Below are 17,037 nucleotides of genomic sequence, written 5' to 3'. Positions count from 1 at the left end.
AGCCAATAGTGAGTCTGCTCATGTGAAGCCACAGCAGCACAACACCAATCATTTAATGTAACTGCATTAAAATAATATAATTAAGACACTGAAATATTTAAATATTTAAATGTATCTTTTTAAATGCTTTGCATTGTGCAAAATGATCACAGATTATGACTGATGCTTTGTTTTCTATTGGTACGTCTCCTCGTTTGGAGCAATGATGTGAACATAAGTTCCATCAACTCCAGGAAAGCCCACAATCCTCAAAAAACTGTCTTGTTTTTGCGGTCAGTTGGAAAGTCAATAAACTGCCGTATAGTAGTGGCCAAAAGTGATGTCCGGCCTAGGAAATTTGGCATCTTCACCTTTAATTAAAAAAAAAACAAAGTTCAAGATTTTGTAAGCATATTGCATAGTTGCTTAGAGTCAGTTGTTTTATTTGTGATAATAATGCAATGAAACATGTGGTCATAATTTGTGGCCATGCTGTCATACAAATAAATTATGAACACATGCAAAAACAAGACGACCAATGAAATATTAATAACTTATCTTGTAGTCAATGTGCCAATGTTGCCAATTTAGTTATTTTGTCACTAGATTTAAGGACTTTCTCAACCCTTTAGAGACTTTTTTTCAAAAGCCTAGCAACAAAATCAATTTCTTGGACAAACCTTATCTACATTACGAGACTCTTCCATGACCTCATAAAGGCGAGTTAATATTTGATATAAATATAAATATAGATCAGTGAACTCACCTTTATGAAGTCATCTAGCAACATTAAGTGCATGACCAGTTTTAGCTACTTTCAACTGAAAGCAGTTGGCAACACTGGTCAGTGTTTTTTTTTTTTTTGTCCTTTGTATTTTGATGGTTTAAATGAAATGAATTTTTCCAGTTTTCCAGCCAAATGTAATTACTACATTCATTTCTGCAGTTAGAGCATTGACTTGTTGAGTGGAAGAGGTTATTACATTTCTTTGTCAGTTACAAAAAAAAAAAAACCTTTTGATCTTGACAATCAAGTTTGTATCATTTTATCAACTCCATAGCATCATATAACTCCAGTATGTCATATCTTCGTTGGAAAGTGTTTGTCTCCTCCTCTTTGCTGCCATCTTGTTACTCCTAACTAGTTATAGGAGACCTCTCCAGCTCTCTTAAATAATTTAGGAGCTCAGACCTACTCTTAGGAACCTTTATGAATCATAAAGTCTAGGAATAAGAGTAAAATTATGTCATTCCTACAATTTTGACACACTTAAGACTAATTTTTACTCTGAGCAGCTTTATACACACGGCCCCTGGTCTATAATAACGTTAGCAGAATGTTAGCACAAACAACCTTATTTATGTTCATTGTATAAACATTCTAGCTGGATGCTAGTCGAATGCTATCTATCTATCTATCTATCTATCTATCTATCTATCTATCTATCTATCTATCTATCTATCTATCTTTTATTTTGAAGGGTTCTTGTGTCACTTTTATTTTGAAAACCACTGGATCTGATGCTAGTTTTTCATCACTGACTTGTTTTTCAACCACAGCCTCTCGTGCTGCTCTTGTTTAGCCAATGTTTCCCTTCAAGCGAAACAAATCACGTTTTAAATAGCTGCGTTTAAAGCTTCATCGACGAATTGTACAAATATAATCTTAAAGGATGCCCAAAAATGGTTAAAGTCGAGTCGTTCTTCCGGTTCGCTTCCGGTTTCCACGTCTTGCGTTTTGGCATGAACACGTTTACAGCTTGCAGTTATTTCTGATCAAATCTAGACAACTTCTCGAGTCCTCACACATATCTGAACGGTTAAGCGATCAGTTAGTTACTTGGTCGATCCGTTAATATAAGTCTTGTTTTATCTAATGTTGAGGGGATATTCCTGCGGTCGTTTAGTGTAAATATGCCGAGTTTGAGACGCTGATAATGGAGAGAGATTTACTCAGACAGTCCGTGTCGTATCATGGAGAAAACCTGCTGTTACTGTTAAAATGTGAGCAAAGTGAAAACCCAGACTTCAAATGTGTGGCTGCTGATCTCTCTAAAACCCTTAGTCAGAGGTAAGAGACAGTTTTATAGCTCTTACATGATTATTTTTTATCCTTCGTGTGTCATGCAGAGGCTCACATGTAAAAATGGAGGGGGGTGAAAAAATATAGGTCAAAAGTTTGGATGCATTTCTATTTTATATTTTTGCAAGAAGTCACTTATAGTCATCAAGCCTGCATTTATTTGATCACAGTTTTAATATACTTTATTAAGTTGCTTTATTTATTTAATGCATTTTATGCAGTGCTGATTTATTAGCAATGTTGGAAACCTGTGATACTTTTATTTTCAAGATTCTTTGATGAATAAAAAGTTAAATCAGAACAGCATTTATTTTAGATATAACATTTGTAACCGTATACACTACCGTTTAAAAGCTTGAGGTAAGCACTTTTATTTTTATTTTTTTTTGAAAGCAATTAGTTTTTATCCAGCAAGGATTTGTTAAATTGATAGAAACGGTGATGGTAAAGATTGATGTTGTTAGAAAACATCTCTATTTTGAATAAATGTTGTTCTTTTTAACTTTTTGTTTATCAGCGAACCCCAAAAAAAGTAGCACAGGTTTCAATAAATAAAATAAAATAAAAATAAAACAAAATTAAGCAGCACCAACGTTGATAATAAATCAGCATATTAGAGTGATTTCTGAAGGATCATGCATTGAAGAATGGAGTAATGATGCTGAAAATTCAGCTTTGAATAACATAAGTGATATTTTATTAAAATACTATAAATGTATTGTAATAACATTTCACAATATTAGGCTACAGTATTTTTTATCAAATAAATGAAGAAATTTTTAATAGCCCATAAAATCTACTTTAGGAATAGTTCATCTTTTTTAAACTCATTTTATTAATTACTCACCTGCATGTCATTACAAACATGTGTGACTTTCTTCTGTGGAACAAAAATTGAGATATTTAAAATAATGTCTGTGCTACTCTTTTCCATACCATTTCTCAGAATTGGGAGTTCATTTCTCACAAATCTCAGTTTATATCTAAAGGTTGAGAATTGCAAGAAAAAAAGTGAGTTGTAAGATAAATGAATAAAAAAAAAAATCTATATATATATATTAATCTTACAATTCAGATTATATATATTGTGCTTCAATAGACCCTACTTCTGTACTATATTACAAAAACCTTTTAAAGTCATGCATTTTGTAATTCATTTTCCTAATTTATTGCCAAAGAAAAAAGAGAGAGTAATATTTAATTGGTTTGAAACAGGGATGTAGAAGAGGTGAGTCCTGTTCTGGAGCAGTTCATAGCAAGGAAAGCTGATCTTCTGTTTGCTCCATCGTGGAAGACGTCTGTGCCAGCAGATGAATGGCAGGAGGAAACTGGAGGTTAATCGTCTGAATTTCTAATGAAATTCAGTATTTTATTTCTATTATAGCAATAGTTCACTCAAAAAGATGTATGCATCCTCATGTATCTCCAAACCCATCACAAAGTTTTGATTTTTTCTTGAAGAATACCATGTTCACATCCGGAGATGTCAGAAAGTTAGTTCTGTTGGAATGACATGTGGGTGATTAAACGATGAAAGTGTGTGTTTCAGAGGCGTACGCCATCATGCCTCCGCTGGAGCAGTTCATGGAGGTGTGTTTTGAGGAGAGACGGGAGCTCTTCTACAGGGACGTGGAGCGTGGAGACGTGGTTATCGGAAGGATCAATTCAGTGCGAGACTTCGGCTTATTTGTAACTCTTCTCTGCACTGCTGGAGGACTGGAACGAGATATTGAGGACCTGGAGATAAAGGTTGGATTTTAGGTGTTTTTTTCTCTGAAGGATGTATTTTTACACCATATACATATGTATGTGTGTGTATATGTGTGTGTTTATACATACATACATACATATACATACATACATGCATACACACATACATACATATATATACATACATACATGCATACACACACACACACACACACATGCATGCATGCATACACACACATACATACATATACATGCATACACACACACACATACATGCATACATACACACACATACACATACATGCATACATACATACATACACACACACACACACACACATACACACACACACACACACACACATACACACACACACATAATATATATGTGTGTATATTATGTGTATGTGTGTGTGTGTGTATATACAGTGAGGAAAATAAGTATTTGAACACCCTGCTATTTTGCAAGTTCTCCCACTTAGAAATCATGGAGGGTCTGAAATTGTCATCGTAGGTGCATGTCCACTGTGAGAGACATAATCTAAAAAAAAATCCAGAAATCACAATGTATGATTTTTTAACTATTTATTTGTATGATACAGCTGCAAATAAGTATTTGAACACCTGTCTATCAGCTAGAATTCTGACCCTCAAAGACCTGTTAGTCTGCCTTTAAAATGTCCACCTCCACTCCATTTATTATCCTAAATTAGATGCACCTGTTTGAGGTCGTTAGCTGCATAAAGACACCTGTCCACCCCATACAATCAGTAAGAATCCAACTACTAACATGGCCAAGACCAAAGAGCTGTCCAAAGACACTAGAGACAAATTGTACACCTCCACAAGGCTGGAAAGGGCTACGGGAAATTGCCAAGCAGCTTGGTGAAAAAGGTCCACTGTTGGAGCAATCATTAGAAAATGGAAGAAGCTAAACATGACTGTCAATCTCCCTCGGACTGGGGCTCCATGCAAGATCTCACCTCGTGGGGTCTCAATGATCCTAAGAAAGGTGAGAAATCAGCCCAGAACTACACGGGAGGAGCTGGTCAATGACCTGAAAAGAGCTGGGACCACCGTTTCCAAGGTTACTGTTGGTAATACACTAAGGCGTCATGGTTTGAAATCATGCATGGCACGGAAGGTTCCCCTGCTTAAACCAGCACATGTCCAGCCCGACTTAAGTTTGCCAGTGACCATTTGGATGATCCAGAGGAGTCATGGGAGAAAGTCATGTGGTCAGATGAGACCAAAATAGAACTTTTGGTCATAATTCCACTAAACGTGTTTGGAGGAAGAAGAATGATGAGTACCATCCCAAGAACACCATCCCTACTGTGAAGCATGGGGTGGTAGCATCATCTTTGGGGTGTTTTTCTGCACATGGGACAGGGCGACTGCACTGTATTAAGGAGAGGATGTATGCCATGTATTGCGAGATTTTGGGGAACAACCTCCTTCCCTCAGTTAGAGCATTGAAGATGGGTCGAGGCTGGGTCTTCCAACATGACAATGACCCGAAGCACACAGCCAGGATAACCAAGGAGTGGCTCTGTAAGAAGCATATCAAGGTTCTGGCGTGGCCTAGCCAGTCTCAGACCTAAACCCAATAGAGAATCTTTGGAGGGAGCTCAAAGCCAGAAACCTGACTGATCTAGAGAAGATCTGTGTGGAGGAGTGAGCCAAAATCCCTCCTGCAGTGTGTGCAAACCTGGTGAAAAACTACAGGAAACGTTTGACCTCTGTAATTGCAAACAAAGGCTACTGTACCAAATATTAACATTGATTTTCTCAGGTGTTCAAATACTTATTTGCAGCTGTATCATACAAATAAATAGTTAAAAATCATACATTGTGATTTCTGGATTTTTTTTAGATTATGTCTCTCACAGTGGACATGCACCTACGATGACAATTTCAGACCCCTCCATGATTTCTAAGTGGGAGAACTTGCAAAATAGCAGGGTGTTCAAATACTTATTTTCCTCACTGTATATATGTGTACATACATATACATGCATACATACATGCATACATGCATACATATTCTTCTTTTATTTGGATTCACAAGACAAGCAACAAAAACGGAATCCAAACACTTTGGGAAGTCAGTTTGCAAGATGACAGGTTCACTCGGCTAACATACATTCACAAGTCCTTATATTTATACAATCAACACTCAAGGATGGACAAAACATCTTCGTTTCCATATTTGCATACTCCCTATAATGGCTGAAACTGAACAAAATTTAGAAAGTTTTTTGCTTTCTTCTTTTGCAATCCACCCAACTGCAGTCCTTTAATCACATTCTTGTGCACATGACCTAAACTTCCAAATATTAGAATAATCAATTTACACTGATAGTCAAGTTGATGGATGGCTTCAAACAATGGCTGATATTTCAACAATTTAGAAAGATAACAAGTCTCAAAATACAAGTCAAAACATCAGCCAACTTCAATAACAAATACAGTGTTCAAAGCCTCGTTTACTATCACAATGTCAGGAGTATTTGGAATGTTTTTAAAATAGTCTCTGTCAGATGGGTTGTGATAGAACCAGTTCAGTTCAACAGTAGTATGCTGATAAATCTTACTATCTTTATGTATTATTTTCAAATCCTTTACAATCAAATCAACTAGTCGATCGTGTCTGGACACATACAGTCCTTTATAACAACAACATCCATTTAAGATGTGAGCGACGGTTTCATTTTCCTGTTGATTTTGGTGTAACAGACAGTAGGAGTTGTATTTTGACGGGTACCATATTGACAAATTGTACATTGTTGGAAGACATTGTAGTCGTGCTTTAATCATAAAAATTTGAATATCCTACACACACACATACACACACACACACACACACACATATACATACATACACACGTGTGTGTGTGTATATATATATATATATATATGTATGTATGTGTGTGTGTGTGTGTGTATATGTATGTGTGTGCGTGTATATATATATATATATGTATGTGTATATATGTATATGTGTGTGTATATACATACATGCATACACACACACACACACACACACACACACACACACACACACACACACACACATATATATATATATATATGGGTCAAAACGACATCCCATTTTGTTGAGTGCATCAAATTATATTTACAGAAGTGATTTTATATAAACAGGAAGCATATAAAATGAAAGTCTTTCAGTAAGTTGCGAATGTCAAAATATAGAAATATTATAGAAATAATGTTCTATCATGATTCAGTGTAACAGATATTTATTTTAAAATGAAACGGCACACTTATTTTGACCTTTACTTATAAAATAATAAGTGATCATACTAAATTTTATTATATTTTAAATGATTAAAAACAGCACTGTGATCCTTAAATAGAGTATTTCAGTGTCTGCTAATGATTCTTGATCTAAATATACCTTAAAAGATTTATTGTTATATGAACTATTACACTTAATGAAATTATTGGTAAAAATGTATGACAGTCATTATTGTTTGCTCAGGAACAAAATAAACAAAAAAACAGGGCACATATTAATGCACAAAAGACTAATTAAAGCTATATTACACTTTTATTGTTTGGTTGCTTGAAAACCCCTTTCATCTTTTACCTGTATAATTATTATATTTATAAATATGTATTGTTTTATTTATTTTATTTGTTCATTTCTTCATTCATTCATCAATAGTATATGATATTTTTAAAAATGCATTTGACCTTGAAGTGCATTTTAAAACTTTTTTTAATAACTTGAGCCATTCAACTGAAACTTGGTTAACAGTGTTAAGTACTTAGTTCTATTTTTTTTTTTTTTTTTTTCTAGAAATGTTAAACTACATTTTTTAAATACTTTTCATTCAGTTGCAGCTTGTCAGTCAAATGTGATTCTAAAAATAAATGTTGTCTATTAAAAGGCCCTCTGTCCATTAAGAGATGTACCTTCAACTGGAATTCACGATGATCCTTTGTCTTATTACCAAATTGGGGATTTGATTCAAGGTATGATACTTTTTTGGCTCTTTTTAGAAGTGAATGTCTGTGTATTAATAATAAAATGATTAGATTTGATAAAGTGGTATTTTATGCCGCAGCTGGGGTGAAGGACATTGACCGCTACCACGAGAAGCTGACATTATCACTGTTTTCATCCTCACTGCCTCCTCACTTGGATAAAGTTAAGCTGGGTGTCATAAGCAAAGAAGATCTTCCTCTTCATTATACGTACGTAAAAACAGTAAAATGAATATGGACCCGTTTGTCTCAGGCTTCCTGTTGTTGAGTGTTTCCTCCACTCTTTCAGCCGGGGTGAAAAGGTGGCCGCAGACAGCAGCGAGACGTATGAGAAGCTTTTGGAGAGATCTCTTGGTTTGTCCAACCCTTTAAATGTGGACTACCTCCTGGGAAAGCTGGGTATAAGTGACACACAAACACCTTCACTAATGAGGGGCTTGCAGAGGTACACGCTGTCTTTGCCTTTTGTCATTCGCTGTTTTCTTGGTGTTTACTTGGTTAAACTTTTTTTTTTGTATATACACAGTAAACACTTCAAAGAAGATGATTTTGCAACAGCTATTCGGAAGAAACAGTCTGTATCCTGGGCCTTGAAATGGTTTGTTTACCTGATTTTTCCTCATATTCCATGAAATTAACATCTTTTTATTATTTAAAAAACATTAATCTTTTTAATGTTATGTTATTTCTAAATTGCATAAAGTCTAAATTGTCAGGAGGATAAATATTTAAATAACAATTTTAATAATTTGAACGGTTAAGAGATGTACACTCAAGTTTTTAAGCTATAAGGAAAATATATTACGTTTTACTTTATGGTTGACACCACAACTTTTTTTTTTTATTACATTTAAAGTTTCTTGAAAGTGCTGTAAAAAACTGAAACAAACATGAGTACAAGGTGTACGTTTACACACATTTTTAAAAGGTTGTTCCTTTTTTTTTTTTTTTTGTGGACGCTCTAATTTGTTTAATACATATTCTGCTAAATATATACTAAATAACTCTAAAATACAAACCATCATAAACTAGTGCTATTATTAGCTACAGTGTTTGGAGAAAGTTGTTTTTAAAAGTAATGCATAACAATATTGCATTACTCCATTTAAAAAACAAACAAAAAAAACAATTGTGTTACTTAGTTACGGAAAGTAATGCATTTCATTACTTTTTTGTTACTTTTTATTACCTGGGCTTGCTTATTCGTTTTTTAATAACAAAAACTCCAAAAGTTATATTTTTGGCAACTGTAAGGGCCCTTTCACACCAAAAATGAAATTAATAAGCCGTAGGCTGAAGGACAGGTGTGCTATCAGTGAATTAATGGGAAAACAAAGTAACTTGCGACGTTACATATTTGAAAAAGTTGCTCAGATATTTTCTTGTAAATTTAGTAATGCGTTTGTTGAAGCCAATTAAGAAAATGTTTTTTTGTTTTATATTTATGTTTAAATATTATTTGTTTGTGTTTTGTTTGTTTAATTTGTTAATTATGAAAGAAAATTGTATAATTAGTAAACGTCATAAAGGGCGTGGTAATACATGGAGTGGGTCAGACAATTCTTTACTAAATTTTAATCAATGTTTTGTTGATCAATTATCTAATCAAATAAATAAGAGCAAAGAAAAAACGCATTGTGGAATGAAGTGCATAACGAAATGCAAACCCAGTACCATGCTTCTGCGGCCTGAATAAAAAGCCAAAACAGCGTTACTTTACTAGTTACTTAAAAAAAAAAAGTAATCTGATTACGTAACTTACATTACTTGTAATGCGTTGCCCCCAACACTAAGTTAGTAGCGACTGTGTCATTTCTTCTTATCGTTACAGTGTTAAAGTTGGCGTTGAGCGTTTCAAATCGGGCCGTCATGTAGAAGCAATGAATGAGTACAACAAGGCCTTAGAGATCGACACAAACAACGTGGAAGCTCTTGTAGCACGTGGAGCTCTGTAAGTCACAATAAAACCATGTTCATGTGAAGAGTAATATTTGCTTGTTCTACTTTGTTAAATAATTACTGAGTCTGTTTTATTTTATTGTAGATATGCAACCAAAGGAAGCTTAATGAAAGCTATTGAGGACTTTGAACTGGCCTTGGAGAACTGTCCCACGCACAGAAACGCCAAAAAATACCTCTGCCAGACACTAGTGGAAAGAGGAGGACAGTACGTCATCGAGAAATAGTGTTTCTACTTCTAGTTCTTCACTGGAGATTAGTTTAATACTTACGTGTGCCAAAAAATAACAGAAAAAATACACAAAAAAAGCTTTTGAGGAGTTATGCATTACAGCGATTTTTACCATGATTTAAGCTACATTTACATTGCCAGACTAAATGATCAGTTTTTGTGTGACCTACCTTTTTAAATATACTTAAATTAAAATTTGCTGTTGATTTACTCGCTCTCAGGCCATCCAAGATGTAGGTGACTTTTTCTTCAGTAGGGCAGTATAGTAGTAGTATATTTTTAGCTGAAACCGTGGTCCTTGGATGATTTGTGAAATTCAAGTTAGCGGCTGCCCGTTTTTGAGAATAAAAAAAGCAAATCAAAGGACACAACATAAATACCCAGAACTCCTGACGATATATCGAGGTCTTATGAAGCGAAACAATCGATCTGTGCAAGAAACTGAACATTATTTACAACATTATTACCTGTAATCCAGAGCCTCAGGCAAAACAGTCTGGAGTTATGTCTGTTTCCCGAATTAATCATTCTTTTGAATTGATTTTTTTTTTGTGAAGTAGTTGATTCACTTTATATGCTTTAGACATGTAAAACATCCACTTTTTACATCATTATTGGGTGTAGAGGGCTGCATTGGGATTGGGATCCCGCGGGACCCAATGCAAATCTCGCGAGAGTGGGTGGTTTTACTTTAACTACGGGTGGGAAAGGGCGGCCAGAAAAATGTAGCGCGGGTCCTGCAGTCCCACGATTTGGCGCATACCACTGTTTGGTTGTATACCGATTACATTACTTGCCCATCACTTTATTGCACAGACCTATTGTTTTGCTTCCTAAGACCTCAATATATCGTCAAGAGCCACAGGTATTAATTTTGTGATCCCTGATATACTTTTTTTAGTTCTTAAAAACGTGTAGCCGCTGACTTGCATTATATGAATCACTGAGGACCACAGTTTCAGCTACAAATATTCTTTCCTCTTCTAATAAAGAGAAAAAAAAGTCCCCTACGTCTTGGATGGCCTGAGGGTGAATAAATTAACAGTAGATTTGCTGTTACACTTAACTGTCCCTTTAAGACATGACTAAGTTTGTTTACTGTAAGACGCACTACTATGTTTGTCAGCACTGTCAGTTTATAGTCCTCATATCTGCCGCCAGACAGGACCTTATATTCATGTTCTTCATTATGACGTCAGAAGAAAGAATTTAAAGAGGCAGCTCCATCTGTGAATCACCTGTAGGAATTCCTGTCTGTCACCTGACATTTACATGCGCATTATAAATAAGATGATTATTCCGGTTAAGGTTTTATTCCAAACAAAAGATGAAATGCATCTATTCAGAATGTTCCCGTATGTGTGCCATGTTTGTTTTGTTTTTACTGTTTACTTCTAGAAATACCAGAGATGCTCACTCATTCAGTTTGTTATAATTAAACCTCGCTATTCAAGTGCAAGACTTGTGCAATCATCTGAAACACCCTAGAAATCACCTATAAATAACCAATTGTAATGCTTGAGCAGCTACCAAAACACCATACCAGCCATGTAGCAATGCCCTAACAACAGCAATATCCGATCAATTTTCAAGAACACCTTGGCACACATCACAATAAAGGTCCAAGTTGTCAAATATCAATATAGACATTGTAGAAAGGAAGACTCGCTGTTGTACAGCATTTTTAGCATTCTTTGAGCACTGGATTTTGTAATAGTTTTGGTATGCCTTAAACTCTTAATTTTGAGGCATAACATTTTTTTTTTTTTTGCATAGACTCGAAGAGGAAGAAAAGTTGGTGACTGCTGAGGGTCTCTACAAAAGAGCTATCGTATTAGATAACACGTTTCAAGAGGCAGCAGAAGCTCTGGAGAAACTTCAGATACATATCCAGGTGAGCTGGATAAACCTGCCTGTCATGAATGCATGGTTGGCCACCACTGCAAATATTCTCAGAATATTAGCTTTCAGTGTTACAGGTACACGGATACAGTCTTGTGTTTAAGGAATAGTTCACCCAAAAATTGAACTTTTCTGAAGGTTTACTCACCCTTGGGCTATCCGAGATGTAGATGAGTTTGTTTCTTCATCAGCTTTGGAGAAATGTAGCATTGCATCACTTGCTCACCAATGGATTTTCAATGGGTGCCGTCAGAATGAGAGTCCAAACAGCTGATTAAAAAACATCACAATAATCCACAAGAAACCCACACCACTCCAGTCCATCAGTTAAAATCTTGTGAAGCCAAAAGCTGCGTGTTTGTAAGAAACAAATCCATCATTAAGGCCAAATAATCCATAATAACACTTCCTCCATTGAAAAAGTAATTTAATCTGAATCGGGAGAGAAAAATGCACTGATCAAGCACACATCTCTTCACAAGATGTTAATTGATGGACTGGAGTGGTGTGGATTACTTGTGGATTATTGTGATGTTTTTATCATCTGTTTGGACTCTCATTCTGACGGCACCCATTCACTGCAGAGCATCCATTGGTGAGCAAGTGATGTAATGCTACAATTCTCCAAATCTGATGAAGAAACAAAATCATCTCCATCTTAGATGGCCTGAGGGTGAGCACATTTTAGCAAATATTCATTTTTGGTACACTGATACACTGCATTTTTCAAGACGTTCATTTTAACTGTCGAGTATTGGAGTACTGATGAAGTATTTTTGTCATTTATGTGTCTATCTGATCTTGGACCTGTGAAACCTGACTGATGGGACCTTTAACTCTGATTGCACTGGGTTGACAAATGCCCCATATGGAAATAAAACCCCACCACCTTTGGTTTGTATTCTGTTCTTGGTACGACGGTAACTGCATCTCACGATCATTGCTAAATATAAAATGTTTTCTCGCATTTTGTCTTTGCTTAACATCCTGACGCCTGGGGGTGTGAAAACGGCACTTGTGCGAAATTGCTCGTGCTGGATGCCTGCACGCATGCATGCTTGATTAATTTCCTGAAAATTGTTCCAATTTTACCCTGTCAATGAACTGCTTTAAAGAAATCGCTTAAATTGAAAGAGCAGGAAGCTGCAAAAGAGCAGGAAAACACTAAGACTGTGGAGACGAGTGCAGAGAAATTGCGTAAGATCCTAAAAGAAGAGAAAAGGTAACGTCAACACCACCATGTTCATTCACGTTTTTATTCCTGTTAAGCACATATTTGGTCACATACACACTGCGTCTAAATACAGTTGGTCTGTACACACAGTCCATTTATTTACAGAAATCAGGTAGTAAAGGCCTGATACACACCAAGGATTATAAGTATAGAGGAATGATATTTTTGGAATCACTTTTTTTTGAGCTGATAAATGATATAAACATTGAGAGCCAATCAGAATCCATCTCATTTTAAAGAGCTTGAGCATTTAAAACGACAGGTGACATAACAGCAGTTTGTTTATAATAAACAGGATGTTGTAGTTATCATTCTTGGTGTGAACAGGCCTTAACAACTGAATTTACATTAAATCTATATAGTTATACTGACTCCTATAATCCCGTTAAGTGATAATTTAGGTCATTCAGTCCAACATTTAAATTAGGGCTGGGCAATATACTGAATATTCACAATATATTCACCATGATTATTCTGGTGATATACTGTTAAAGGGCACCTATTATGCCCCTTTTTATAAGATGTCTCGGGTGTCCCCAGAAAGTGTCTGTGAAGTTTCAGCTCAAAATAACCCACAGATCATTTATTATATCATTTTGAAAATGCCTATTTCTGAGTGGAAGCGGAAACACGCTGTTTTCTTGCATGTCTCTCTAAATGCAAATGAGCTGCTGCTCCCCGCCCTTTTTCCAGAATAGGACTGTGCCTTTACGGCTGCTATCTCAGATAGTCTGCTAAAAACATCTGTTTGGTTTTGTTTATCATGTCTATTGTGCTGAAATCATGTGTTTTAAAGCAATATCAGTTTAAACTTCTGATATTCGGTTTTCTTAGCGCACTCATCCGAAGCAAACGCACAGAAAACGGCTGTCACACGACATGCGAGTACTAAACTAAGTTCTCTTTCATGTCTTATTGCGCTTAAACTGTCAAATACACAGAAGTTTATATTAAAAACACACAAGTTATAAACAGTCAGTTACGTCTGTGAAGGTAAACAGCTGGCAACAGATGGAGTAGATCGCTTCCATCAACACCCCCAAAGCTTCACAGTCCTAAACCACTTCCTGGATTAACATTTCATTTGGCAATGTTAGGTAGTTTTGATTTTATATGCTGTTTAAAGGGGTCATATGATGCGATTTCAAGTTTCCCTTTGTCTTTGGAGTGTTACAAGCTGTTTGTGCATAGATAAGATCCGTAAAGTTGCAAAGACTAAAGTCTCAAAACCAAAGAGATATTCTTTCTAAAAGTTATGACTTGTCCACGTCCCCCTCCTAAAATGCATCATTTAAACACGCCCCCACAAATCTATGTCACTGTGTTGGGAGATTTGCATAAAACCTCCCAAATGTTTAAGCAAAGAAAAAAGGCACAACTTTTATTCTCACTGTAGTATTGTTGCTGCCGCCACCTTGTCGTGGAGACGCTGTGTGTTTCCAAATATGGTAAGGGGCATAACATTTCCGTCACACGCTTGAGTTGTTCAGCCAATCACATCGCACTGGATTGCTGGCCAATCAGAGCACACCGCATTTTTCAGAACGATGAGCTTTGTAAAAAAAAAAAAAACACCGTGTTTCAGAAAGTCATAGAGGAGCAACAATATTGTACGGTATGTGGAAAATGTTTTTTGAATCTTAAACTATGTAAACACATTGCATTACACCAAATAATTTTATTTTTAGCATCGTCATATGATCCCTTTAATGTTTGATCGCGTTGTTTTCATATGGATCTGCTTGCATACGATCACTTATTTCTGCTGCTGCTTCACCGTATCTAGATTCAGTACTCTTTCAGAAGATGTGTAATAGCGCCTCCTACCATATAGTTGTGAAAACGAGGAAAGCCGGAAAATTCTTACAATGGCAGGGAAAGAGTTAAACTATATCGCCTAGCCCTGATTTAAAAATGGTTTGCCACTGCCAAAACTTTGCATTGTGTATGTGACCATTGAAATCTTTTAAGTATTTCTTCCATCAAAAAAGGTAAGAACTCTTCTATTTTTATGGTTATAATCATTGCTGACGCCCCATTTTCCGATGGGCGCTCTCAATGTCCTGCAAGTTTCAGCGTGATGTTTGCTTCCATGTAGAATGAAGAAGAAAAGGAAGCGGTCGACCTCTTCCTCTACATCCTCCGATACGTCCTCAACTTCAAGTGACGACTCTTCTTCAACCAGTCGTAAAAAGTCGAAGAAACGGAAACGCAAACGCCGCCGCTCGTCTCACGGCAGTAAGAAACACAAGCGGAGAGTGTCGTCTTGTAGCGATAAAACGGCAGAAGACGACAAAGAGTGGTTTCCCGCTCCTGCTAACACCTTTGCTTCCTACATTGACCAGAAGCAATCCATAAGCAAACTCATCAGCGAAGGAGAACAGTCTTGGGAAAAAAGCCGATGTGAAGATGGCAGAGGTAGGTTAGATGATGCAATTGAAAGAAGTCTGGAGAACCTCAAACATGGAGCCCAGTCTGAAGCATCTAGACTGGGACGTCCCGATGTGAACGGCGAGGTTCGAGATCGACACAGGACTCAGAGCACCTCTGAATGTGCCAGAAACAGGAGGGATTCATCCTCCTCAACCCAGTCCGAATATTCCCAAAAATCTGATCGGTACTCTAAGGAATTTTCTGCGCAAGGCAGAAAACATAGTGAATCAGAAAGAGGCGGGAATGAGAAGATGGATAGAGGAGAGAGAAGTAGTCGTGATCAAAATGATGGCAGGAAATCTGGTGGATCCCAGAAAAAAGAAATCCCTTCCAATTTGTTGGACATTTTCAGTCGAATCGCTGAATTTGAGAAGGAAAAGAAGCTGAAAAAATAAAGTAGTTACTCTTTAGGGCTCTCAGGAGTAACACTTGTTGTGCTTTCAATACTGGAACTAGCAGGTTTAACTCTCCAGTATAGTAATTGAAATAATTGATAGTTTACGAAAAGTTGATCAGAAATGTTTATTTTAATCATTTCATGTTAGATTTATTTTTTTTTTGCTTTTGGGGGGGAAGCAGTCTGCCTTTAAAAACTTCTACAAGACTGAGCAGTGGCCAAAATGTGATGGAAATGATGCCTCAGTATTATAAATTGCATTCAGTATAATATCAGTGTTCGAATAAACGAATGTAATGGTCAAAAAATTGCTACCGTGTAGTGTTTACTCTTGGATGTTGAAACAGTTTTTTAAATTTCCTATGGTATGCAAAGTGGTCTTCCAGCAAGGGTTTAGAAAGCCAGTCATCAGCTAAGTCACATTAAAGTTTTAGGACTTTGCACACTAAAATGTAATGCAGACTTCGAGGAATATCAAGTTGCATTTGACCGTTAACTTCGTAGTGTCAACTTAAGGTTCATTTTAATGCTCTTTTTGACATTATAATGAATTATTAAAATCTTGAGACAATATTATTTAAATAACAAAAAGAGAGCGAGAGAAGAATAATCGGATTTATTCAAATCCATGCTTGTTTTTTTTTTTGTTTTTTTTTTGCAGTATACTTTGCAAATACAGTGAGATCTGAAATGGACAAAATCTGTCAAATGATTACCAATTTAAGAAATCTTCATGATGAAAAAAACATCTGGAATATTTCTTAATAAATTAGCCATTTTTCATGCACTTAAATCTGAAGCTGAAGGAATGTAAAATTCATCCCTTGTTATAGTGAATCAAAAAGCTAACTTTGTTTAAACTATATTGTTTTTAATATTTTATTACATTATTTTAAGACATGAGGACATAAAGCTATAGTGCTACCTGGGTTCAAACAATTTAAGACACAGTTTAAAGAAAGTACTATGAATATTCAGTTGATATAGGCCTATTTATTGGTTCATAGTTTTAGTTCGATATTGCTACTGTACATATGAAATATTAATTCAAAATGTCACTTTTTTCAGATTCAGTGTGTAGTCCATCAGAGGGC

The 17,037-nt window shown here is 35.9% G+C and overlaps 1 protein-coding gene across 1 annotated transcript; it reads left to right on the top strand.

The window, feature by feature from the left end:
• The first annotated feature begins 1,505 nt into the window (after nt 1–1,505).
• On the top strand, nt 1,506–16,253 carry ttc14 (tetratricopeptide repeat domain 14). The gene is made up of 12 exons (XM_058761143.1): nt 1,506–2,050; nt 3,278–3,396; nt 3,612–3,811; nt 7,690–7,774; nt 7,867–7,996; nt 8,076–8,231; nt 8,313–8,384; nt 9,618–9,737; nt 9,831–9,953; nt 11,754–11,871; nt 12,995–13,101; nt 15,212–16,253. The coding sequence occupies exons 1-12, from the start codon at nt 1,917–1,919 to the stop codon at nt 15,939–15,941; spliced, it is 2,094 nt and encodes a 697-aa protein (XP_058617126.1). The 5' UTR covers nt 1,506–1,916; the 3' UTR covers nt 15,942–16,253.
• Nucleotides 16,254–17,037: the final 784 nt, after the last annotated feature.

This window comes from Onychostoma macrolepis, chromosome 22 (assembly GCF_012432095.1).
Source record: "Onychostoma macrolepis isolate SWU-2019 chromosome 22, ASM1243209v1, whole genome shotgun sequence".
Taxonomy (NCBI): domain Eukaryota; kingdom Metazoa; phylum Chordata; class Actinopteri; order Cypriniformes; family Cyprinidae; genus Onychostoma; species Onychostoma macrolepis.
Note: the sequence above shows the minus strand (reverse complement) of the source record. Positions and strands in the feature narration are given on the sequence as shown.